Below are 27,252 nucleotides of genomic sequence, written 5' to 3'. Positions count from 1 at the left end.
GGAAAGTGTGCTTGATTATAATTTGATTCCAACAGAGCACCTTAAATATATACACCTCTCCTCCCCAGACCAATCAAAAAAAAAAAAAAAAATTCAAAATCTCTCTTCTATGTCTTTTCACAATGTACACGTATACAAAACTCTCCCTGTTTTTCAAAGACACAACATCCCCAGGCTGTATTAATTTATAGTATCTTTTGCCTGAATTCTGAATTTGCCCTATTCTGGTTAAATAGGGGACTTCCTAATTTTTAAAGGATAGGTGAGGAGGGGTAAGAAGATGTGAAAAAATGATCAAAATCATGCATTTGTTTTATTTTATTAAAAAAAAGGTGTAAAAAGTCCTGTTTTTCTGAAAAAAATTAAACAAGAGGATATAGTTTTCCTCTAGGGCTTATTTCAAGTACTCCATCCAGAAGCTCTCAGCTCTCTCAGCATTTTGCTGTATAGATTTCTTTTGATGTCTGTGACTTTAGTGTTTTTATTTGTGTACTGCTTCACATTGCTCCTGTCACCAATTTTTCCTTAGAAAGAGGAAAGCTCATAATCTAATTCCTGTAAAGCAAATCACGGTCCCTGCAGATCCATGCAGCGTACATGATGTAGATTATTTGCTCATAGCTAGACAAAATGAATGCTGATGCACATTATAGGTTCAATGACTACTATACGCTATCAGAATGAATATCAGCTGCTGATTCCCTTTTGTGCTGGCCTGCAAAGGTCTTGTTTTGTATGAAAAGCTTTAAAACTGCAGATTCTTGCCGTTAAGTCTTTCCTTATGTTTGTGTGCAGCTTGCCTGGGATCCCATAACTAGCAAAGAATGAACTCATTACAGTGTCTGCCACTGTCAGGCCACTTGGTTCCTTGCTTTGCGTACCTACAGCCATCTCAAAAAACCGTGCACGGCTACCACCTAGAATTGCCTGACAGGCTTCCCCGCGCTGAGGTCAAAACCCACCAGCAGCTGCGCGCTTCACCGTGGCTCTCAGTGATACAGTAGCAAGCTGGAAATGTCTTTTGGGAAGACACTTCGTGGCTGTACAACCATGGCATAAATATTCTGCACTTGTTTTCCATTTTCTCCATGCCCTCCACCGAATAAAATTCTTCCTCTAGGTTAAGAAGGGATTTCCCAGCCCAGAAATGTGGAACAGTTTAACAAGCATAGCCGGATCTTTCTTTCACTGATACCTGATGTTTCTCCACACTCCCTGTAGATTCTGTGTCTCATCTTGAACTTCCAGACTAATACCATCTGCTATCATCACTGTGTTATCCAGGGACGATCTTAAATTCCACATGCCAAGAAACTTTTCATCTCATGTATCGTAACGCTCTTGCCTGGAAGCTTCTCATAGAGCAGAGGATCATTCCAGCTGCCCCAGTGGATAAGCCATAAACATCCATCCTTCTGTAAACTACATGAAAAGAGAATAAAAAAATCTTTTGAGGATGTGGATTTTTTGCAATATATTTTTCATGGTTCCACTTAATGTTGCAATCAGAGCTTCACCAAGGAGCACAATCTGTCCCGTCCTCAAGCTTTCTCTCATACAAATGACAGGGAAGACTGATGCAACTCTAAACAACTGGATTTTGTTGAGTGGCATAAGATTTGATCATCATCCAGACTTGTCAGGTTTCTGAGTCAATACTTCCATGGAACTGTAAGCTCGAGGACTTGTACCCAGTATGAACAGAAACAGTTCTGAAAGGGTTTTGAAAAGTGGTAAGTGAAGGGAGAAGAACACATAAGGACAATTTCCAACACTGAAAATTAAAAACCCTGACTCTCGTTAACTTATACAGCTTTTCAGTTTAAATCATTTTGCAATGTTGAAATGCATAAATAAATGTTGTCTAATGCTCAGTACAGGTGAGTGGCTGTGGAATTGACAGTTCTGCAGAGCTGCAAGTTTCTTGTTTTCAGTGGAAACTCCCCCAGACACAGACTGTCCATGCAAAGTAAAAGACCTCTTTTGGAAGCATTTCATCATCCACTAAGTATTTTTCTTCCTGTTCCGCACAACAGAATATACACTTTTTCAGAGCCTTTGTGCTAGGAATAATGCTGTAAAACTGTTTCTTCCAAACCCAGGTCATTTACCCTAATTACCCTAAGTATAGCAGAAGAACCTGTGCAGTACAAGAGAAAGAAATACTGTGGACTGTCTTTTCCACTAGCTACTCAACTGTTCCTGTCCCAGCAAAAGAACTCTTGCTCTGAAATGCCTCCTATTTTTTTTGATATTGTACTTTTCCCCCCATCCTTTGGACTTGCTTGACACAATATACTTTTAACAGTTAAGGTGAAAAGCAAATAGTACAGCACTAAGGGTACTATTTATTCACTGTAATAAACAATTCTTTTAAGATAAGGATATTAAGTTTGGATGATAATAGCCATAAAAATATGGTGCAGTCATTTCTGAATCATAGCTAAGGGTAAAACCAAAGAACTAGCTGAAAGCACATCTCTTTCTCAACATATTTCCTCAAAACTTTTTTTTTTTCCCTCCTGGTGAACAATGAACTAGCTGTTTACATGGCAGGTTTCCATGGTTACAATCTTGCATGGGGCCCACATGGTACAACCTATATCATTGTTAAATCAAAAAATATCTCCTGCTTCCTAAGCAGAAAGTCCCTACTCTCGTTATTCCTCATTTAAATCCACAACATGACCTCAGAACTCAATCAGCATGAACTTGCAGGTGGTTGTTTTCCCTCCTCTTTTTTTGCATCAGTTTTCTCCTGTTTCTGTGCTTAGTAGATTAATTGCTCATGTTTCTTAATGCTAGTTTGTTTTGGTTTTTTATCATCTGTTCTTTGTCACTCAGTCCCAGTAAACGATAAAAACTCTGATCCTGTTTCAAATCACTCTTAACTTTAAAAGCAAAATGTACTGAGTCTTCACATAGTATGCAGTCATTCCATTTTTTAACTATTTTTGTCTTCTTTACTGGAAAGCTACTACCAAGATGCCGATGTCATTACGATAGTTGCCCTGGAGAGCAGAACAACTTGCTGACTGCAAACAAATTATCCACAGATCAGCTCTTCCATGCTGATCACAAGTTTAAAGCCTATCTTCACCAACTGCATCTGTAGAACAAGTTTCCCTCGCGCTCATTACAGAAATAGCAAAATTCAATGCTATGGTTAATTTATCTGCTCCTTTAGCCGTTCTGATTCACACTTGAATTCTACAGATTCTTGCATTAGAGAAAAACTGTGCATTTTAGAATCCTTTTAAATTTTATTTTTGAATCTCCTGCTTAATTTTTTAGCATGTCTGATTCAGTAACTAATCTATGACAGTTTTGTGTATTTCATAGAACCAGTTATTAGACCAATTTTAACTACTGCTATTCCCCTAACAGACCTAAACAAAAACTCAAGCCCCTGCTTGTACCTCCAAGGTCTGACTTCCAGTCATGTGCAATTTACTGAACTATATTGGGAGTTTTTGATATATACTAAGATGTCCTGGCTATTTTTATACTTTTGAGAAGCATTCTGCAGTCATCTTTCAAGACACTTATATATAACGGAACTGTTTCTTAATCTTGGCAGTTACTTGACTTTTTCCTGTTTTATAAACCATAGTATTTTTGCTGCTTACAAACAAATGTAGTTTATCTGATCAGAATCTCTTTTTCCATTGTCTTTTAAACATAGAATTGTTCTGGAGTTTCAGAGAAGCAGATTCTGTTGTAACTGTATCATCTTCTGATTCCTTTCAATAAGAAAATATTCCATCTTCATGGCAAATCTTACAGAACCACAGAGTCCTTTCAATTTCTTTCCTTTACCTTGATTACAAAACCCCACCGCTGTCAGCCTCTGTGGTATCTGTCTGTTGTACGAATTCAAGTGTCCTTGGGTGTCTCTCTTTTTTTCCTCTCTGAACCTTTCAGTATCCAATCCTGCTTAGACTGATGGCTGTCCTTGACATATTGTATCATGGCCTTATAGTGGACCTGAGCAGCTGAGGCCAAATATAAATTCTGAAGCACCGACAGAGCTGGGCTTCTTAGAAAGGTTACCAGAAGTCTCATTTCTGTTCCTTTTCCTCACTATACATATAGTGTACAATGTTGAATTAAGCATCCGTGGGATTTTCAGCAGGCATTTCTATTATTTGAGCTGGGAAAATCTAAGTCTACAGGATGCACAAAAAGTAACAAAATGAAAAACAGTCTCCTGATGGGCTCATTTTTAGGTCCAGGTGTTTACTTCCACAGTAGTCTGTTCCTGCATACTTGCGTGTGCTGGTTTTTCTGCTCAAGTCCTTTCTGAAGGTTATTTTTGTTAGCTACTTCCAAGTGTGTCCAAGCTTTTTGGGCATCTCCTGTTTCATGGAAGGCCTGACCAGGCTGGTTGTCATTTATTGACGTGACTTACCAGGCTCATCCCATTTCCAGATCAGGAACATTGCAACCACAGTCCCCACTCCATCTGGACTTTTTCTACTTGCTGTCCCAACAAGGATTCAGTTCTTGCTTTCAGATCATTTCATTCCTACCTGTGAAATTTTCAGGTAGTACTTCTGCTTCTTTAGTGAAGGGTCTCTCTTTTAAATCTCTTCTTAACTTACTGTTTTTTTATCACCCTTATTTAAACTGTAGCTTCCTTTGGTTTTGAAGACCATGTTCATTATTTGCTCTGTCTCATTAAAGTTTCATGATTTCTTTCTTTGGAAAATGAATTTGGCTTTGACATTTATGCCACCCTTCTGGCCTGCTGATGGCTGTTTCCAAGACAAGTGAAACTCATGAAGTGCATTTCTGAAAAAGCTGACTATATCATTTACATCAAATCTTGAAGGGAAAACGCAGAGATTTGGAACTGTAACAGACTACCACAGTTATCGAAATTTGCCGATTTGCATCAGAGAAATTCACCATGCTCCCTCTCAAAGTCATTTATATTTCTTGCCTAGCTAATATACTTCCACCATTTATCAAATTATCTTATCACATTTTGTAAGGATGAATGTATTACAGCCACAGGTAACTGACCTCTTTAATGCAACTACAAGGCATTAGTCATCTGCCACCATTTAGCATACAATAACAAGGAACGTAATTGAGTTAAATTAAGAATAGGATATGGTAGACTGGACACCAAGGAAACTTTCTGAAAGTGATTATACAGAGGTTTTAGAACAGGCTCCCATGGGAAGTGATGGAAACTCTATTTCTGGGCACACTGAAGTTATGGGCAAAAAATTAGAAATGCAACAGAGAACAATCTTACTTGTTTCACTGGACTAGATGATTTCTCAGCTCTTCTCCTTTTGAGCTCAAGAATTCCACACCAGCAATGCTGAACAAGTATTAAATATTGTTAGGCTAAGAGGAATTTCCTGGGCTGTACCTGTACAAGGGAATTCTCAATTAGAAATGCCTTCTACAGCAGGACTTCAGCCAGTGTGAAGAGAACATTTACAGTTACTTCCTTGCCACTGCAAAGAAGTGCCAAGGGATCATGTTCATTACGCATTAATGCCTAAGAGCATTTCTATCAGCATTGTACAGACTGCCTTCACGCTGGAGTAGCAGGAGCTCCAAGGACAGTACACTATTTGGTCTGCACCTCTTTCTCTGGATGTCTCACATTCAAGTACCAAACAGGCTCATGCCTGCTCATTCAATGTGCTCTGATAAGAGCATAACCTGAGGCTGTATTTTAGTGCTTCAGGACGGTTTAAAATTATGTGGGAACAGTTTTGTAAATACACACGGAGAGACCTTGTCAAACAATCAAATTGTTTTTACAATCCAACCCACTCAATTATCTCTGGGAGTAGATTTTAAAACAGAGCCACTTAAATCAACAGAAAAAATAGTACAAAGAAGATGTAAATCACTGGGTGGGGGAAAGGCACCACATATTTTCACATCTGAAAACAGGAGACAGAAGTATGGTCACACAAAAGCAGGATGCTCTCTTATAAAATAGAGAAAATATGCAGCAGTAATCTTCTCCTTTCCTTTCTCCCTTTTACAACCTCTGCCCCTATTTATTTTAGGAGACTAAGCACAGCCTGTTTCTTATAAAGTCAGTTCTACATCCTACAGTCTATTCACCAGATATTTCTTTGAAACCTCTAATGCAGCACTGTACCATTGTTAACATCTACTGTACCTTATCAATGAAAGAAAGCGGAGAGGAGAGGAGAGGAGAGGAGAGGAGAGGAGAGGAGAGGAGAGGAGAGGAGAGGAGAGGAGAGGAGAGGAGAGGAGAGGAGAGGAGAGGAGAGGAGAGGAGAGGAGAGGAGAGGAGAGGAGAGGAGAGGAGAGGAGAGGAGAGGAGAGGAGAGGAGAGGAGAGGAGAGGAGAGGAGAGGAGACAACATGCCAATTTATCCTCACATCAACATGTGAAGGCCTATTTCCACTGAACATATTTTTCTTGCACCAATGGAACTGTGCTGTTGCAAAATGGCCCCAAATTTCACTATGAGGTGAAAAGGCAATGCCTCAGAAAAGCAGAATTAAGAGGAACCTAAGTAATATCAGGTGTCAGATTTAAAACAAAATAAAGAGCTTTCCTTACAGTGCCAAAGTTAACTGTAGCCCAGAGGAGAAATGGTTCAAATAGTAAGCAGATTAGTTTATGAAAGATGGATACTTCAGTAATTTTTATAGACAATGATCTAGATACAAGCGCCAGCATTGGAAATTGCTATATTTTTGATTGCTGAAAGCTGTTTCTTCTCTCCCTCCTAAGCATCCTCACTCAAACATAACCCTTTGATAGAGCACATAGTCAACCTTCGGTCCAGCCCAGCCGAAACTTTCTTCTGATATAAACTGTGCTCAAAGTTGCCCTTCTTTTCCCTTATTTTTCACCATGATGAGGTGAATTTATTCCACAGGCTTGCACTGGCGCAGCTACAGGGCTGCAAAACATGCTCAGCTCAGTGCGGACAACCTCTATGCTCACATAATCCTCTATTCTAATGTCTGCAGCTCTGGAAAGGGGTTTTCTGGAAAAGGGCAAAGAAAATATTCTCATGTGAAGCCAGTTTGCTTGTTTACTGTGAAATAATTTACTTTCTTTGAAAGATTAAAAGATAGGCTTTTTATGGTTCATGATAAACCTGGGTCTGAATCAGCGCAGAGGGCTGCATTCCCTGCATTCCTGACAGGTCTCAAGGGTGAGTCCTGGCATCAGCTGCAGAGGAACAGCACAGAGCGCTGAGTGCAAGTCTTGGCAACGTGGGGGTAAAAAATACTTCAAACACGGATACAGATGCCCTCAGAAGTTTTGTTACAGTCAGATACAGTAAAAGCCTTAAATGAAGCAGCTGGCTGGTTCATCTAACACCTTCAGAACAGCGTACGTCAGCACGAGCTGTGAAGTTTTGAAGGACATTTCTGCCTTTGAGTTAGTTTAGTTATTCGAGGCCGCAGCTGAACACTTCAGATGTGGTTTCATAACTGACTCCAACATTATAAGATGGTGGTGTCTAGGGAGTGGATGACCCCATCGTCCTGCTCACTCTCCCCTGTGTGTCAGTGCTCTGTCATTTGGCCACGCAGTAATTTGCATGTTTGAAAATTAGTAACTACTTTATACAGGGTTTGTTTTCAGTCAAGCCTGCAAGGGAACAACCACTAATGCCAAAGAAAGGGAAGGGATGGAACTGTGCAATCAAAAGCAGGGCCACCCTTTCAGCAGCATTAGAAATGTTACATCTACTTATGCTGTGAAACAGTGCCTGTAGATTATTTCTAGAATATATCTCTAGAAGTAAAGACCTTGTCATAAATCCTCTGCCTCTGTGAGAGCAGCTTGCACAACTCTTCCAGACAAGCCTTAAAAACTTAAAGGTTCTTAATGATGCACAATGAAAGTTAAGTTGGTTTTGAAAATTATCTTATATGATTAAAACGTAAATGAATAAGAAAGTTCTGATTTCCTAGTTTTGTTAATGTGTATTTCCATACTGCCCTTTGAATAATATTCTAACACTGAACGATCTGTTTCATCATCGTTACTTTCATATAAATCTGGGTCTTCTTAGTGAACATGTCATCTGAGTCAAGTCATCATAAATATATCTTAAAATGTTTTTAGTAATCTGCAGACCTTACAGTCAACGTGCCGATCAGGATTTTCATTCTTAATATGACTCCAGAGATTAATGACTCATTTTATGTGATGGAAATAACCTTCCTAGAGGGTGTTGGGAGGATGCAATAAAGATCCCACCAGATGTTAAATTATCAGAAAAACGCACCAATTTTTTCACAAAGCCAGACACATGGACTTTTTATGCAGAACAGTGTATTAGTAGGGAAGACAGGTTTTCCTTAAACATGACAACAATATTGATCTCACTGTACTTCTACACAGCAACAAACTCTCAGCAGCAGCACTGACAAGCTCAAACCCACATATTTTGATCCACTGGATGTCTGTATGTGTCTAATTTTCCTTTCCAGGGACATTTGGGTGGACTAGACAAAAGCACCATAATGACAGAACTGGAGATGAGGGCCCAGACCTCAGGTGATGCACTTCCTCACAACGGTGAACGGCATAACAAAACAGTGCAACTTCCACCCGTCAGAGGGGGAAGAGTTATGATCTTCTTAAATCCTGCATGAGATGAAATCAAGTATCACTGTACTGATTTTACTGCTTTCTTTAGGACACTCTTCAACACTTAGTTTAAGCAGTGGCAGGGGGTTGCCTAATTTCCATAGGTCTCCTCTGATGTCTGATGGCAACTGTGAGCTTTTAGCAGATTGCTCAATCAGGTCTATTTAGGGATCCTCAATGGATCTCAGGTTAAAGCTGACCCGCAAGAGACTCGGAAGAGGTGGCCATAAAAAAAGGGGAAAAAAATGACAAAAAACAAGGCAAAGCAAAAAAATTTCTTTGTCCGGGTTCTCACCAATCATATAGCCTCAAACAAGCATTACTTTTACATTATTTATTAACGGGGAGCATCTACTGGAAAATTACAATGCAAGAGTGAGCAGGAAACAGAGAAGTACTCATTCTCTTTTGGAAGAGAGTTTTTATGTCATTTTTTTGGTGTTGTTTTTGTTGCTGTAACTAACTTACATATTTGTTTTTACAAAGTAAGCCCCGTTAGTGAAAATTATTTTATGCTTCCTTGCTACTATACCAACAAAATGAAATCCAAGTTCTTGCATGATGTGACATGTAAACCATTTGTGCAGAAGTGACTGCCAGAAATGGATGGAAAGTTTTTATCCTGAAGAAATATTCAAATAAAATGCTAGCATAATCTAAAACTATTTACTGAAAGTAACTGCAGAATATTTTGCGTCCTCTCTTTTCAGAAAATCTATTTAGTCGGTTCTAGTACTCAACAGCTTACAGCATCAGCAAAGAAAGTGATGTATTTTCCCATCTGTATTGGGTAAATCTGAAAACAAGTGGTGTTTTTCAAAAAAGGAAGACGTAAACCAATTTTCTTGGCATTTCACGGGGGGAAAAAAAAACCCTCAAGTCATGCTGACATCTAAGGTAAAGCACACGTTTTCAAAGAAAGTATTATAAGTGTGTTACAAACACTAACATTTTTCCAGCTTCACTCAAGTTCCTGATGTAGGCCAGGTTTTAAGAGCTGGATAACCTCAGCTCCACCTAGATGCTCTCATCACAACTGCATGCACTTATCTCACTTAACATTCTTGTATGCCATGATTCAGCTTCATTTCCTTTCTCTGACTTCAATTTCTTTAAAGTCAGAAGTCATCAGAAATAGATAAATGGATTATTCCATCTTGATAATACAATTTCAGATTTTCCAGAGACCCAATTGCTCCTTTGCTCACAGAAAGTTAGAACTGAGCACCCATTTTTCTGCACCAGGAAAAATGTGACAGTCCATTAGCTTCTGCTATCCAACTCTAAAATTACAGTCACATCAATCTACCTCTGTCCTATGGAGCTTCTCTGTTATCACAAAACCTATTCAAAATTTCCCCAAGGGCCAAGACCAACACTTGGAAAAGAGTCCAACTTTGCACGAAACCAAATGCATGCCGTACTACCCGCCATCTCAGACACCCCCACCCAACCTCATTCTTTCAAGTGCTTTTATTTCAGACTCGTATCAGGTCTCAGTCTGAACACAGCTGGGAGCAGCGATCTCCACCCTGCCCCCGCCCCCCCCAGCCTGCGTAACATTACTTTGAATCTTTTATTCATTCACTGACAGAAATATCAAGAGGTTTCTTTAAATGACAGCAATATGCTTGGACTACCAGTCTGCCAGAAGGATTCTTCAGCATTGTGTAAATAACCGGCTGTTACAGAGAGACTGCTTCCAAGTTACCATTTGCAGCACCCACAGTTCTTGGGCTGGATCAGTTTTTACTGGGCTACTTTCATGGCAAGCCCTTTTTGTGGCATCTGAAGAGTTTCTTTGCAAACAATGAATGAGGATGCATCTTGGGAATGGTCTGATACTTCAAAAGATGATTCTTGTAGTTTATCTTGCAGTAAGCTTCTCCTCTGAAGGAAACGCTGCAGAGCCCTTGTATTGATCACAATGATAGTCTTTTATCACTGGGCTGTCTGCAGTATCACTATCCAAAGCAAATCTTTGCAAGCTGTGACTTTTATTAATTGATATATGTATAGATATATTCTGTCTTTGATAACGCAACTTTTTTTTCTGCAAACGTTTCAAAACAAGCTGGTCTTGCTCAAGTCCATAAGTTTACTCACTGCCTGGTGAATATAACTGCAAATTAGACTATTTTGGGGATGGTAAAGTCAAGAATGTCTTTATGTTTAAAAACCAGAAGTTTGGGGGTTTGGAGCTGTTTTGTTTCACTGTGCTTCCTCTACTAAATTTCAATGGAGGTAAAAAAAAAACCCCAGCATTTGCACACTTATGCAGCTAGCCAAAGGTAGAGTTAAAATCAGAAAAGGAAAACTGATTGCTAAAACACATTTAATGTAAGTTTCTAACCTGCAATCAGTTTGTAGGAGCAGTGAAGACTGACATTTAAACCATATCACATTTATCACATTCTAAGCAATACACTCCTTTAGTTTCCTACATACCCAAACACAAGTTTATTTCAAAGATGTTAAAAACGGTTTAAAAACATTAAAAACTGTTTTAATTTAATTATAATCTGTTAGTTTTTTAACTTTAAAAGGCCATGGTCAAAGCTGTTTTTATATTTTTTTAAAAATAAAATAATGACACACTACATTTTAGATGTGAAAGCTGTTACTTATGTCTATGTCCATATACTTGACTTATCCTTGATCACAGAATAAATTCAACTGTTTTAAAACTCTTTAGCTTAGTTGCAATGACATTTGGATGCTTATCTGAACACAGACAAACCTGCATGTGCATAATCCCTTAGGCTGAACACCTCTTGTTCACAGCAGCGCCAAGAGTACCAGCTCCTGGATTTTAACATATGACTTCCAGCACACAAGTATTAGATACATGTACATTACAAAGCAATCCTGGCCATGTTCTCTTTTGCTGTGGTAGATTTTGGGGTGTTTTAAACCTCCTTCCTAAGAAGGCTACATGGTCATGGAAAAACTCCTGCCCAGTTCCGTAGATATCTTTCCTCATTTCATGCAGAACTTTTCAAAAATGTCCTGCTGGAAATCTTTAGCTTAAATGATTTTATGCATCAACAGAAACACTCATTGAAGCTGATACTGACGAGTAGATGGGAAACAAAATAAGAGCAATTTGGGAAGAATCTTTCTCTCCTTTTCTTCTGTTTTGAGTTCTATGACCAATCTTCCCTGATCTCAGCAGCCAGATTCTTTCACCTCTGGATTAGACTGCATCTTACAGACAATTTCTTTCAGAAAGAACTAGCCCTAAATCACAGGTTTACCTATGTTTTATGTGACAAGGATATTTCCCTATGTTTACCAAGATGATATCATTCTCTGTTGCTTCCTGCCTTCATTCATTCTGAAGTCAGATGTCCATAGTTACACCACATGACAAGGGGAAGACCCTCGCACAAATTAGTAATAAAAACAAATTGCCACCTATCAACATGAGCCAGGCTAATTTTTACAATATTTGTGTAAAATGCAAAGTGGATCCTTTCAGTCTCTTTTTTCAGCAGTTCTGCCTTTTTTGTCTTCATCGTAAGAATTACTGTCATGGCAGCTGGGATATTCAGAATAGAAAAAAGAAACAAAAAACCTCATGAGCAGGCAACAAACTCCAAAGATACCCAACATTCACACAGCATGGCAGCTCTTCAGTATGCTCCAGAGATGCTGTGCCAAGTTACAGCAGCTGATTCTGGGGGCAGGGCCAGAAAGCGTGGAAATGGGGTCAAAAAGCAAGAGGCTGGCAGGGCTTCTCCAGCATTAATGGAGGAGAGAGCTAAATCTGCAAGTGAGCTCATGTCTGAGCCAAGGACAACCAGGAGAGCTGGTGGGAGAGGGGCAACAGTGGCAGGAGACCTGGTGATACTGGGGGTGCTCTTCAACAGCTGGCTTGGGAAACAGCTGTGATTTTGGCTGCCAAATCCACTTGAGCTCCCTCCAGCACAACCCTATTTGGAATCATACAGTAACATATGGAAGGAAGCACTGAAGGCATATTCACAGAGGTGGAAAATCAGACCACGATGGTGCAGCATTTTCACATTTTCTGTGGGTTTTTTTTCAGGGGGGTTTACCTGGGATTCACCGAGAGCTTTATCTTAAAATAGATACTTCAGAAACTTTAATTATACCTGTCTGTCTTATTTTACAAAGGAAGTCAGTACCACTGCAGAAGCTTGACTGACGGGAGTTTCAGAAAACTAGCACATACTTAGCCCCCTGTAATCAGTTACCATTTAATTTAGAGCCAGTAGTCAGTGACTGACCACCTGTACAACATAATCAATCCTGGCTGACAATCAATTGTTTTCAGAGACACAAGTAACTTCAGTTGTAGACATGGTTCATACTGCCATGTTAAAAGAATAATAAAAGCCTTCAGAAACTTACCACTGAGGTAAGAGCCATCTGAAAACTGTAGATTCGTGCAAGGCCAAAGTCAGCTAGCTTTATCTGCCCGTTGCTGGTTACAAGGATATTTTGGGGTTTCAGATCCCGATGCACCACACGATGAGAATGCAGAAAATCCAGTCCCCGAAACAGCTGAAGCATCATATCCTACATATAAAGAAGAAATCAATATGCAGTTATCAAGACAAGGTGGCAGGCAAACAAGTAAATCCTCTGTCATAATCTGAAAAACTAATTTAATAAATATTGACTTAAATATGTGCACAGGAGATAAAACCAACTATTAATATAAAATGGACAGGATGTTGCTAGAACGAATGGAATTGAACCAATGTCCTTATCGAGTTAATGTATAGTTTTTAGTTGAATCATCTGAGGTAGATTAACAGTTGCATAAAGATTAATCAATATACTGAAAAAAATTATCAAAAATTTATCTCTAAATCCCTGGACAACTTCAAATGAATGCTGTCCAAGTAAGAAAAATACATAGCAGTTTTTTTCTCTTAACTTTAAACCACACACCACTTTGCATTCTCACTAGCTTATGCTTTGTCCTGCTGCAGTGAAGTGAAATTTTATCATTCACTTTAACAGGCACAAGGACCTGTTTCAAACAGCAAAACTGTTAAAGGACAAATTTATTTTTTTAATGTTATAGAGGGAAAAGGTTCACTTGGCAAAACCTATTGTATAGAATTTACTGAATAGGACAGAAACTACCTTAAGGTGAAACTTTAGCACTAAAACAGTGTAATAATCAAAATTCTGGTTCTTCTTTATGTTTTGTTATAGTGATACAATCTTCCATGACATTTCTACAGCTGAAGAAACTATTTTATCTGTACTCATGTTTTGACAATCTTAGTAATGTGAAAAGAATGAACCAGCAGACTCAAAACCAAATACGAGAAATCCCCTACATTCCAAATTAGAGGGATACTGTCAACTTGAAAATTTTATTTGTGGAGCAGGCAGTTACTAGAAGATGCTGCAACAAGAAAGAAAAAAAAATGGATAAAGAAGTTTATTTTCTGCATGCAACTGATTTGAGCTCCTGAAACTGCTGTTCTGTGTATGGTAGTGGCACATGCCCTTTCCATAATCCATGCAGTAGAGTGTCCTCCAATCCTGTCATTAGCATAACCAAAATGATCCTGGAGAAGGGCATGGCATGAAAAAGAAAAGAGAAGAAAGGTAACTTGATGTTGGTTGCCTTTGCTCTTCTCTATGGACTCAGGCATGTTGCAAGTAAACATTCAAGGCACACTACTGAAAGGAATTATATCTCAACATGGGTGTAAAAATAGCACAAAACATTCAGCTTGATAATATTGTTTAAGTTGGATGCATTTTTAAGGTAGGCTTTAGAGATATTGCTAAATAATTTAATACAAAATTATTATTTTCTTGTAATGCTTCCTGATCATTAATACAGAAAATATTATAACAGATAAAAAGTTTATAGAAAGCCCTCACCCAACCGCTGATAAAACAAGGCCATTTCTATACACAGCCAGCTCATAAAGCAATCAGCTTTTATTTGAAGATCCCAATGACGGAGATTTTACCATGAATTTATGGATGTTGTGACAGTATTATATTATTATCACCTCTGAAGGAAGGTGGTGAACTGAGAACCACATTTCCTGCTAGCTGATGCCTTTTATTTCCTTTGCTTCCCCAGAAAAAAACTGGGAACTGGTAATTTTGACAGCTGGTATAATACAATTTGGACCTTTAAAAGAAATACACAAAGCATATTGAATCCTCTTGTACTTATACAATTTTATTTTGCAGTTCAGAAATTTTTAAGAACTTGGGCTACAGCTCTGCAGGCTTCAGTCAGCAGCAGAATTAGTATACGTTATACCTGGTCACTCTGTGCCATTTTAACATTTATTAAATCCCAGAAGTCTTTGGATCAGTCTTGCTGATCTCAACAACATTTAGGCATATGGTTATTTTAAATATGAACTTAGTTAGTTCACTAAATTTGGACCTGTTTTTTCTTTTTTATTCCAGGCTGACATAGTTATCAAGTAAGAAAATTATTTAAAGAACTGAAGTATTAGTCAGTAGACCCTGGCAAGTCCCTTTCTGATGACATTTATATATCCTATTCATTTGTCAACTCTGTAAACTCATTCAGGCCAAACATATCAAGAATATTTTTCCCAACAACTAATGGTGGTTTTGTTTCAACTTTCTTCTTCAAGCTCAGCATAACACAATTCTGCTCGGTTCATTTCAAACTGCAAGCAATGACTTCAGGTTCTAAATTCAGAATCTTCTTCCAGCCACAGGTAAAAAAAGAAAATATTTGAAAATGGAAACTCGCATATCTTCCTCTCTACCCATCAGACTCAAAAAATGAGTATCATTTACAAAGAGAAGTTCTCTTAACACACAAAAAATAAAATGTGCTGCAGGAAAGTGTACTGGGAAAGTGTAAATTTAAAAGGTGCTGGAAAGAAGAAGAGCAACTGGAGGGAAAAAAGTGCTATATCTCCTCTTCCAGGAAATTCAGGGTTAGTCCATATAAGCTGTTTTCCAGTATTCAGGTTGGACTATTGATTATACTTGTTACTTACTACAACAGGTATTAACAGATTTCACTTCAAAATTATCTGGAAGAACAGTCCAAAGTTTCATGTGCGTAAAGAAGGACACTGGGATGTAAAAAGACTTTGCTATTTGTGATTCATTCTTGCCCTGGTTTTAAATTTTCAGCAAGTTAGAAACAGAGCAGAAGCCAAAGTAACAACACAGGCTTATTATTATGAACTTTAAATACAGAATAACAAAGGCAGCAACTTAAAATTTTGTGCTGCTCTTAAGCCTAGTCAAAAACCGTTAGGCCTTGCTTTTGAAAATGATTTAATTCACTTGGTCAGCCACTTGCAAGAAACATAAGGCAGGGTCTGGGCTCTGTGCTTTCTTTGACACTGTAACTAACATCAGAAGATACTAACCTTTGCTAGCAAATTGGATAAAGACTGTAAACATGCACAAGCCAGATCACTACCTAATTAAATCAGGATAATTTCACTCATCTAACGGAAATGCATCCATTTTTATTAGTGACGAATACCCATTATTATCTCAATTACCAAGTTGTAGGAATAACTGCAAGAGAGTCTTCATTGTGCCTCAAGGACTAGGTTCTTCCATGTCTGCTTTTCCCTGAGAAATTTTCTGTGGCAGATAGGCATACCACACTTTAGAATTACAGAGAGAAACATATTTCAAAATTTAATTGAAAACCAATCAATTCTATTCAATAACAAGAAACTTTGTGTCTTAAGAGATTGAAGGAACAAGCTCTAATGAGTCGTGATTAAACATCTACTGATGTCTGTCAGTGTTCTTTGGATATTGTATGTTTGTGAACAAAGACACAGAATGTGCCTGTTGTTTCAGATTAGAGATTTCTGCCATGCTCTAGTATCACAAAACCGATGATAGCTGGCTGTTGCTTGAGTTGAAGATACATGCACATATTATCCCATTGCAACTACTTTCAGACAATCACAGCTTTACAATTTTTTTTTTCTTTTTTTCAGGCTACATTTTCAATGCCATCTATGTGCAAATATAAAATATGTAGCTGTAACTCAACTGAAAATGGAGCTATTTTTGGATGCAATGGGCAAGTACACTTTCTTTAGAGGAAAATATGTAGCTTTAATTTTGCAAAAGTCTCATAATGAGAACAGGAGCAAAATTTGTTATGGAAATCCTGCATCTTTGCTTGTTCCACCATATAAAGTATTGATGATGATTGTTCAGTCTGACATTTACTGAATTTACCAGCTCTGAATGTTAGGACCAAATTATGATGAACTTTTCAAGCGGCACTATATTATGTCATGAGTCTCAAAAATACACAGAAATGTATCCTGCATTTTCTTCCTCTGTCATCAGAGAGGATAGGGCTGGGCTTGGGCTAGGCTGATCAGCTGCTTCTGCTGCCTCTGCCAAAGGCAATATTTATGGCTCACATTTCCTGACTCAGGCAGCAGGAACAGAAAGCCCTCATTTCCCATACATTTTTGTCTCCACCTTGTCCTACCCCCTCTTGACTCTGTGCTTCACTGACCCCTCCTAACCCTCCTCCAGCATCTGATCCATAAATCCCTTCCAAGCCATTGGCTTTCAGATACCACTCTAATCCACCCACCAACTTGACTCCCAACAAAAATATCTGTCAATTATCTGCAGCAGCCTACTGCTTGTTTAAGACCTGCCAGATTCTCTGGAGGACTCTGCCTGCCTAATCCAGAAGAGGATGGCGTGGCTGAAAAGCAAAACATTCAAGTATCTATCCAAAGACAAAAGCAACTATGGAGCTGGTTTCAGCGTCAGTGCCTAGGCACCAGCAGCCAGGACTGCAGGGGCCAGGACACCAGGGGTTGTGCCCTGCCAGACATGCCCAGCCCCAGCTGGCTCCGACGGACCCACCGCAGCGCACGGCTGGGTCCGTCAGCCAGGACCCTGGCGCCTCCATGAACAGATGCTCAAGGGCAGGAAAGGCTGCAGGGGAAGAGAAGAGAACAAAAGGAGTGAGAAACTGCACAGGAAACACCAAGGCGAGAGACAAGGAAGAGAAGTGAGAGGAGAAAAGAGAAAATACTGCATGGTGGAGCAGTTATTCTAACTCCAGCTCATGGAGCAGGCAGATATTCCTGAGGGAACTGCAGGCTGTGGAGATGACCTAGGGTAGAGCAGGCACAAAGTGGGAGGAGGAAGGAGCAGGAGAAAGGAGCTGCTCTTGTGCTGAGGAGAGTCAGAAGTGATGTACAGCCCGGTAAAAAGCAGGAAAGGTGTTATTTGAACATCTGCCCCTCTTTTGCCCACCACTTGAACTAGCAAGCGGCATATCTTGACTGGCATTAGACTAAGTTGATTTTCCCCATGATAAATCTATTTTGCCCATGATGGTACTTAGTAAGCAATCTTCCTCTCTTATCCCAGTCCGTGAGCTTTCTCGCTCCTTGTTGCTCCCTACTTTCTATAGCTGAGGTAGAAGAAGTCAGTGAGTACCTGGATGGGAGTTTGACTGCTGGACTAGGCTAACCCACCACCATGGTAAAGTATGGATGCTAGGTTTTGTCTTGGTAAAGGGGAACACAGTGAGATGCAACCTGAAGGAAAACACCAACAGTTATACATCTCCAGAGAACAAATGCACCCTGTGGTTACGACTGACTGCTTGTTATGTGAAGCCCATGCTTTTCTTCCACTGGTTACAATATGAGGAAAGAAAAACCTTTAAGCAGGCTGCCCTTTGTTACAGTGATAGGAGTTCCTAATATCAAAGAGAGTAATTCAGTGGAAGCTCACAAATATATTTAGTTGTGTTGCCAAATAAAAGCAATGCAGTACAGAGCCTTGCAAACTACAACAGACCCCAAATTTGTACTAACACACAGGTTTTACACTTTTTCTTTTTTTTTAATCTATTTTCCTTTTCCTGCTCTATTTCTATGTTAACATTTTGTAAAGCACAGCTCTTTGGCATCTCCTACGGCTTCTCCTACTCTTCTGTGGTGTATCTCATGCAACTTCACAATTTGCATCCTTCACCCAGTTTCTATCTGCAAGTCATTTTTCCTCTTGCTGAGCAGAACGGAATGTCCCTATTTTACATGGCAGGTGTTGGAATACTCATCCTGAACATTTCCTGTAAGAGTGTTTGCGTAAAAGGCAACCACAAGTGTAAACAGAAGGGATGAGTTTTAGACAGCAATGTGTGATGAATCAGTCAAGGTAGTTTCATTAAAAGGCTCACTGCCTCCCACTGGAATAGGACCTCCTTAGAGGAGAAGGGGAGCAGGATGAGGCTTCTTTCATATCCTACTCAGTTATACAGAATTCCCAACCACTGAATTGCTTTCAATTTAAAGGGTGATTTTACACATGCTGGAATGAAATTTTAAAGAGCTGTCCCATTCTCTGAGGCCTATTTTTGAAGCAGAATAATTACAGCCCTTCTATGGTTATACTTTGTAACAAACAGTCAACATTAATTAATGCCAAAAAAACAATGGCATTCCTGAGGAATTACACAGTACAGATACATGAATAGCAAAAGACATGATTAATGTTGTTACACTGAATCCCGAAGGCATGAGCAATAATGTAGTGATTCCCTGTTAAATGCAGGGAATTTTTTTTTTTTAATTTTTGTCCTCACACTAGGCTGGGAACCCATCACACCAGTCTATCCAGAATGCCATGACTGTGATGGTGGGGCCAGATGCATTTTGCCACTGTCTGTGGAGCTGCAGGATACTCTTCATGCAGCTGGCTGGATGCAGGGGCTGGAACACAGTAAGAGGCAGACAGATCCCTGCCCTTGTGCCCTGTTCCTTTCCTCAGAAGAAAGCTATTCGGATCAGACTCCCTGCAGGGCATTCAGAAGGGGGGGTGAGGATGTCTTTGCCTTCTCTTAGCCACATCATAGCTTCTCAGGACTCATCCACAATCCAACCTAATATATATAGGATAAAGAGTTCATCTTCTTTACATCGGGCAACTATTTATCTCAGAGTAACCCTATTGCTTTCCATAAAAAATATTCACAGGGTTAAGAGTCATTCCTCAGAAGAGAAGACTGCTGATACTCCTATCAATTAACTAGGAAGTACCAAGAGAATGTGAACTTCACAGCAAGTTCAATTTAAATACATTTCCAGTTTTGATAAGAGAACGATAAATTCAAAGTATCTATTCACTTAGCCTTATTAATCAACCTTACTATACAAGATAATATATTCATTTTCTGTTCACAGAGTAAAATACTGTGCAGAGAAAGACACACTCAATTTATTTAGTGTATTATTAATATCTGATAAGCACATGCAAGGAATTGGTCTAATAACTGGTGGTGTTTTCTATGCTGATAACCTAAAGGTAAATAATTTGTTGAAAAATAATTAAGTTACATATATTTTTAAACATGAAGTAAAGTACTGTGTAACTATCTTTGAATCGTAAAACTACTTTGATCATACAAAAGGTACTTTAATGTACTTAAGAGTAGATTAGAAGATATATTAAAAATAACAGTCTTGTTTCTGATAAACAGTCTCTTATTTTAAACTGTTTTTGTAAGAAAGAAAGCACAACTCATATAAGCTGTCATCCAGTTGTCAGGATGAAGAAAGCTATAGACATGGACGCTCACAAAAGTATGCATGTATGTATACACATTATAATGTTTTGAATAATCCCATTGAAGACAATGCTATCTAGAGCCATCTATTGCAATAAACACTGATATGAATATTTCAGTGTCTGGTTTTGTGTTTTCTGTGTTTTTTTTTTTTTTTTTTTTTTAATGGCTAGAATTATTTGTGTAGAAATTTAAAAGATAAAATATCTGAAGGAGTGGAGTCTATAGAACACTTGCTATTGGAAGTAGCAAGGCAATCAAGACTAGAAAGTCCTAAATAAATTACTTTGAAATACAAGAACTGGTCAATTAGTTCAGAGCCAGCTTAGTAAAAATGGCAAATGTCACTATTATGCACAGACCTGCCTGTATATTATGAACATAATATGTCAGTCCAAATCAAAAGTACTGCAACTGTGCACAAGATTCAGGAAAAATGCACAAGTTTAACTGAATTACAAAGCTCCAGAGTAGTATTTGAAAAACTTTGAGGCTCACCAATGCTACTGCATTGCTGTAAGCTTATGACTGAATTCCATGAATGTGTATCATAGGTTTCAGAGTACTGAGGCACTGTTTTCCCTTGTTGTGCACCTATACATAGACTGAACTCAATTCACCACCACCACAGCAGGCATAACATTCCAGTCCCTTTGCTTAAACTTGCCAATTGTTTCTTCTGAGTTAGGAAAGAACTGCTGAATTTGTACTGCCACAGGAGAATCTGACCTAACGTATTTTGGAGTGTTCCAAACACTCCTCAAACACCAGAGCTCACCAACAGCAAAGGCAACCTAAGCAGGACTAGACTACAACAACAGATGCACCTGACTGTACATCTATTGCACCTGCAAGGAACTGCTCTGAGTAACCTCCTGTCTACCCTCCTTAAAATAAGGGTCTGGATTCGTATTTTATGGGTTGGTAAAAGTTTCAATCTAAGTAGATGTCTGTTTTCCCAGAACCTTAATGCTGACAGATTCCCATGCTGATCTTAGTAGCTGTGAACCAAAGACCTAACTCAGTATATAACATGTCTACTTAACATCTTTGGGAGACACATGTACATACACATGCTTGGGCGCACATGTGGATGCATTTTATTTAAGTTTATGTAAGTCCTTTCACATCAATTTCTAATTTTATAGCTAAACACCTGTCAAGTCAGTTTGCAATCTAGCTCTTTCAAGTTTTACTTTTTCATCTGCGATTTTTCATATTTGATAAGAAGAATGTGCATGACTGAAAAGAAACCTACATAATTATTGTTCTACTTATGTTCAGTCATTCAGTGTAACAACAATTCCTGTCAAAGTGGAATTACCAGACATGCAAATGAAACGCACAGCATTTCCCATCTGGCTACTGGTATTTGTCAAATAAAATACACGAGAATTGAACAGAGGGGAAGTTTGTTTTAACATTCTGACAGAAACTGGCAAATGTGGCACTGTTAGCAAGACTTGTCCCGTATGGGAAAGTTTTACAGCAGGTAAACGTAACTTTGTGATTAACAGTCTTTTTCAGTGCTCAAACCATTCCACTCTGTACCCTGCAGAAAAAACCACAAGGCACAGCTTTTAACATAATTTATGGATCTGAGCCTAGATAAGTAAAAGATTCATGTTTCTCTCTTGCATCTCTGGATGGCAATATCACAGTTCTGTACATCCCCAAATACCTTCTGGGAAACCTCCTTTCTTTTATTGCAAGCTTTTTATAACTGTATTGGAAACAGCAGTTTCTCACAGAGCTTCCTGGTTTGACAAGTTGTTACTACTCTGTTCCTTTATTCCTCATACAGTCTGAAAGAGATGAGGAATAAAATGTACCACAAAATCCCCCAAATTCTTTACTGCCTCACCCAGCTGGTAAAGTTCCATACAAATGACTTGAAATAGCACCTGTGATTCGTATGCATTGGCTCTGAAGACCCTTCTAGTACACGTCTAGGGACTGACACCAGCACAAATTTGGTATCTAGTATCAGAGCAGGTCACACCTCAGTTTGAATTCTGGAGCACACTCGTCATATAATATAATATAACATAATTACAGCTTCTTTAATTACATTTGTCAACAGGATAAGTCCTACCACATCTTTCCTTCAGCTGATGCTGTGAGCCTCTTTCTTCTGAGGTAAAATCTAGACTTTAGCTTGACTAAGTCTATCTGTTCTGGAACATTGTGTATACACACCTATCTCTATCAGTGGTTTCAGTTTTTAAAAATAGATTTTTTGATTGCTCCTAATAGTATGTATTTCCTTCGCTCATTGTGGGATATCATTGCCACTTCCTCTTCAGAGTCTTTGTCTCTGCATTACTGCCCATATATATTTTGGGACATCATCACTTGCAATCCTTGTGGAAGCTCTCCTGATGCAATCAGAGAAATCGGTCCACGAAAATCCACTGGATGTGGATGTGACTCCCTTAAATTACTTCAGTATGCTTTCAGGGGGTGTGCACAGAAATCACTGTCTCACTCCTTGCCACAATCTACAAACTACAGTAAATTATCAATCACTGATGATTTGATTGCCTCCTATGCCTCTCATACCAGTCCTTATGAGAAAAGGTATCAACAAACAAACCCTCTTCTCGAGGAAGAACGCTGCTCCCGCAGCCCTACAGGCTCTTTACCAGCACCCTCCTGATGCCATTGACCATAACAGCTCTTCCTAGTTTCCTCAAACTCCAGGAAGGGTTAAAATATGGCATATGTTGACAGATGACGCTCCTTGCTAACAGGAAGGACATGTTGCTGTGGGGCCCAGATCTCAGCTTCTCCTTCCCTGCAGCTGTCTGTGGACAGCAGCTAATTGTATCCACTTGTTTTACCTCAGGGATAACGTCTGGAGGGGACCAAGTGCCACAAGCGTACTTTTTTTAACGGTCATTTCCTCTCTGGTGTAACTTGCATGACAGCATGTGACAAGCAGAAATTAATGGGGACACTGCTGTGCCAATACCTCTTGAATTGCTTTGACACTGGCTGCAGGCTGCCTGCTTGGCCACCCAGCCAAGACCTCACATGAAATGTGGCAAGGGGCCCACAGCTCTATTCACTAACAAGCCAGCTGGTCAGTGATTAGAAAGCTGAAACAACGCTGTGCACATACATCAAGAAAAATGCTTTACAAGCAGCTTTGGACTTAGGTGGTAAAGCACCTTAGAAGAGTAAATCTGCAAATTTATCTTAGGGACTGTTACCTTAAGCTAACATTAGAAATAATGCAGAAGGCCCTGCAAGATGACTGGCCTACGTTGCCACTTAAGTGCAGGAAGGACTAACCTCCAAACCAAGACTAATGTCTTGATGTCCTCAAAATCACATGCAAACAGCTCAGACCACATGGATTCTGGTCCAAAGAGCACTCAAATTATGTAAATATATAGAGATTTATGACAGACTACTCTTCCAAACGGTCTATCAACACCCTGGCAACATTACTGACATTTCTACAGAAAGTCTCATTGAATCTGTCTGCGGTGTTTATCCTGATCTGTTCATACGCTGATACATAACAACAAAGGATGAGCCTTTAGAAGCATCCCAAGGGATTTGGATGACCAGATCTCACACACCCAAAGCAGCTTTGTACCTTTCAGCCCAGACTTTTCTGAAAACTGTCAGATCCTTGGCTAGACACAAAAGGCTCAAGATTGCTCATTTAATTTCTGTCTTCAGTTGCTTTTTTAAATAGTAGCCACTAAAAGTGCACAGGGTCTTGATGAAACACCTGATGGCAAGAAGAAAACAAGTTACACTTTTTTTTAAACTGAGAAAAAAACATTCAATAGGATCCTAGAGATCAGGAACACAACCATCTTTGAAAATCAGTAAGACTTGGGTACTTATTTCCTAGGGCTCCTTCACAGTTATAAACTCATTCCAGCAATTTTTGTTTGATGAAAAACTTGTTTGAACTTATTATAACCCAGGCCTGATCAATCTCCTGGTACATAAGGAAATATATTTGTGGCTTATACAGATACATCAGGGCTCAAGGCACTGTAAAAGGAGGTGGCTGGATAGCAGAGTCACTTTCTCAGATTAGAAACTGAGGTTACTGAAGAGTTTGGACCTAATTTTGAGGGCTTCCATTGTAGGAACTTTGAGGAATTCAGCATAGTCATGAATGGCACTTGCATGCTGAAGAAGAAGATGGCCTCTTACTAGGCACAATGAAGTCCAGTGAACTTACTGGGACTCTACCCATCAATCTTCAAAGACCTAAGCTGGTCCCACTGCTTTTTATTATTCCCGTTTTCCTCCCGCAGTCACTGGAACCAACACCACCTTCAGAGAGATGCAGCCAACCTTCACTGAGACAAAAATGTTAGCGTGACACCAGGCATCAAAATACTACTGTTCTCTAAAGTTAGACTCTCCTTCAATAACTAGTTAACAGGTTTTATGAAAGATGTGAACACAGAGGAAAGTAAGAAGACAATGCCTTCCTAATCTCTCCAGGGAATACATAGTAAATAAAGCTCAACTCTGTACTTCTAAAAAGTCAGTTCAATATTATATATATATATTTCTTGTAGTGTACTTGGCATGGCAGAAGAATCATGATGCTCCTAAGTCCTGAAAAATGGCTCAACATTGGAGTCTATTACTATCCCAACTCTAGTCACAGGAGTGCATTTAACTTTGCTGCCCCTTTTGCTCTGTATTATAAATTCAGGGATAACAGTTAACCAATTCATGAGCACTGCAAAGATTAAGTAGTTAATATTTGTTAAATACTCCAAAGAACTAGATTCTGCTTTCAGTTATAAAGGCTTAACAAGCTTGAAGAAAATCAAAGATATATAGAAGAGGAAAGATTTTATTTTTATATAATTCATGGGGGAAAATAGGCTTCAAAAAAACTCTGAGACGGGACAGTGGCCTACTGGAATCAGTTTGTCCAGGATCTCCCATCTAAGAATTTTACATATAGTTTTGCAATGTTGCTATAGCATTGTTTAAGCTCTCGAAATAGTCTTCAGGATGAGCACCTTACTACACCTAAATTAAAAGCAGGAAACAAGATAATCATTTCTTGGAAGCACTCAGCAGATTGAGTTGCTCTCCATGTTTACAGCAGCAATTAAATTGCAATTCTATTAACTTGAATTAAAAAAACAATTGCTCCTGAACTAACAGCTTTAAAAAGGGAACAGGCAAGCCCCTCATCCTACAGACACGGCAAGGAGAAGACATTTTGCAAGAGGAATAGAGCATATCCACAAAGACTTTTGTTTTCACCGAAAGAATGAGAAGTTTGCTGCTAGCACCAGACTAGGGGAATGGCTACCCATTCCACTGCATTTACATGGTCTATCACTTTCTCCTTTGTTTTCTTATTTCTTACCTTTTCCTTTATGCCTCTGTTTCCTCCCTTCATGAGTCCTTCTCCATTCCCATTTCTGACCCTTCTTGTCATGCCTGCACTGCACCCTGTACAACTTCACACTCATTCCCAGGGCCTGTGGCCCTACTCCATCTCTTTGGGCTGCTGCACCCCACAGCCCAGCTGATAACCAGGCAAGGTAGGTCACTGCAAAATACCAGGTACTAGCATTCCCCAGCAGCCCATCTCGGGATTTCAGAGGTAACAAACTGCAGAAGGCAGTGATGTGACTGTGATGTCTGCTGTGGCTGCAGCGGTGGGAGATGGTCCCACACATCTGCTGAGCCTCTCCAAAGTGACATGTGCCACAGCTCCTCCAGTTCTGAGCAAAATGACACTGCTTTACATTAGCACACATCAGAGTAAACCTTGCCTTGTTTTCTTTTGAACACTTGACTGATTATAAAAAAAATTGGTATCCTCAACTTACAGTGACACAATGAGTGATGAGCCTGCTTAATTCCTAATGTGAACACAATAGACAAGACTCAGCTCTGCTTTGGGAGTGAGAAGAAAGGTGCAACGTGAGAGCTGATAGTCCACTTGGGAGGGGAGAAGATTGCCTCCGAAATTCCACAGGCAGAGGATATTTCCTCCCTTCACCTACCCAAATATCAAACAAAACAAACTCTAAGAAATTTTTAATAAAAAGCCACTGGTATGTTAGAAGTTAGTGTGCAAAAAGAGCCACTCAATGGAACAAACTGCTTCCATGAAGATACGTCATTTCAAAGTGAAGCGTCACAAAAGACGCAAGTGAGAAATGCAGCTTGTGCAAATGCAACATTGCTTCTCAAAAGGGTAAGGTGTGACAAGCAGAAGAGTATGCTATTAATTATGCAATTTGGAAAATAAAACTACATGTACTTCTGTGTGTCTTTACTGAAAGTATTCATGGGGAACCTATGAGAAAAAAAGTAGCTATGATCCAGACAACCTGGACCACATATGTCCATACTTTGCTGAATCAGGTCCCAGAAACCTACATCTTTTGTTTTCCCTATCAACAACAACAAAATAATTACAAATCATACAATCCAATATCAAACTCTATGTTATTCCAAAACTACAGTCAATTAAGTAGAAACAAACTGTATCATCAGAAGGGCAAAGAGAGAGGCTAGGGATCACTATCAAAGGACTTCTGTTTTCTTTTGTTTATTAAATAGCAACTGTATTATTTACTGCAGCTTTGCAAGCTAGTGAGCAGCTGGGTGTGACACATTTCCATGCTCTGTAACCTCTCCTTATGCTTCGTTAGATTCCTTATCAGGACCAGAAGAAAAGAAATCTCTCTGTTATGCTTTTCCTGTGGCAAAGGAAAAGACAAGATGATGACTTTCCAGCTCATTTCACTTGTACAACGTTCTCATCAATCACCATGGGGTAGGTCTTTGTTATTTTCACTGAAGGACTGTTCTTAGTTTTCTGTCACAATAAAGCGTGACTCCACTAATTAGCAAATCAAGGTTACCTCTACCACATTTGCAAAAGAACAAAATGCAAACATAAGGCTAAAACTACTTCTGAAATATTTTCCAAGGCCCCAGCTTGACAGAGATAAACCCAAGTCAAGCTAGGTCTAAATTCCTTTAATTGAAACAGAAGTTAAGGTCTGAAACACTTAAAGTAGATGACGTAAGGA

At 39.2% G+C, this 27,252-nt stretch overlaps 1 protein-coding gene across 3 annotated transcripts in view; it reads right to left on the bottom strand.

The window, feature by feature from the left end:
* Positions 1-27,252, bottom strand: part of CDK6 (cyclin dependent kinase 6) — a 135,601-nt gene that overhangs the window by 65,027 nt on the left and 43,322 nt on the right. For all 3 annotated transcript variants that reach the window (XM_040076794.2, XM_040076953.2, XM_040076863.1), the window contains exon 4: positions 13,000-13,167. In XM_040076794.2, coding sequence (XP_039932728.1) covers positions 13,000-13,167 — 168 coding nt within the window. The remainder of the gene's footprint in view (positions 1-12,999; positions 13,168-27,252) is intronic.

The sequence above is a fragment of the Hirundo rustica genome, chromosome 1 (assembly GCF_015227805.2).
Source record: "Hirundo rustica isolate bHirRus1 chromosome 1, bHirRus1.pri.v3, whole genome shotgun sequence".
Classification (NCBI taxonomy): Eukaryota; Metazoa; Chordata; class Aves; order Passeriformes; family Hirundinidae; genus Hirundo; species Hirundo rustica.
Note: the sequence above shows the minus strand (reverse complement) of the source record. Positions and strands in the feature narration are given on the sequence as shown.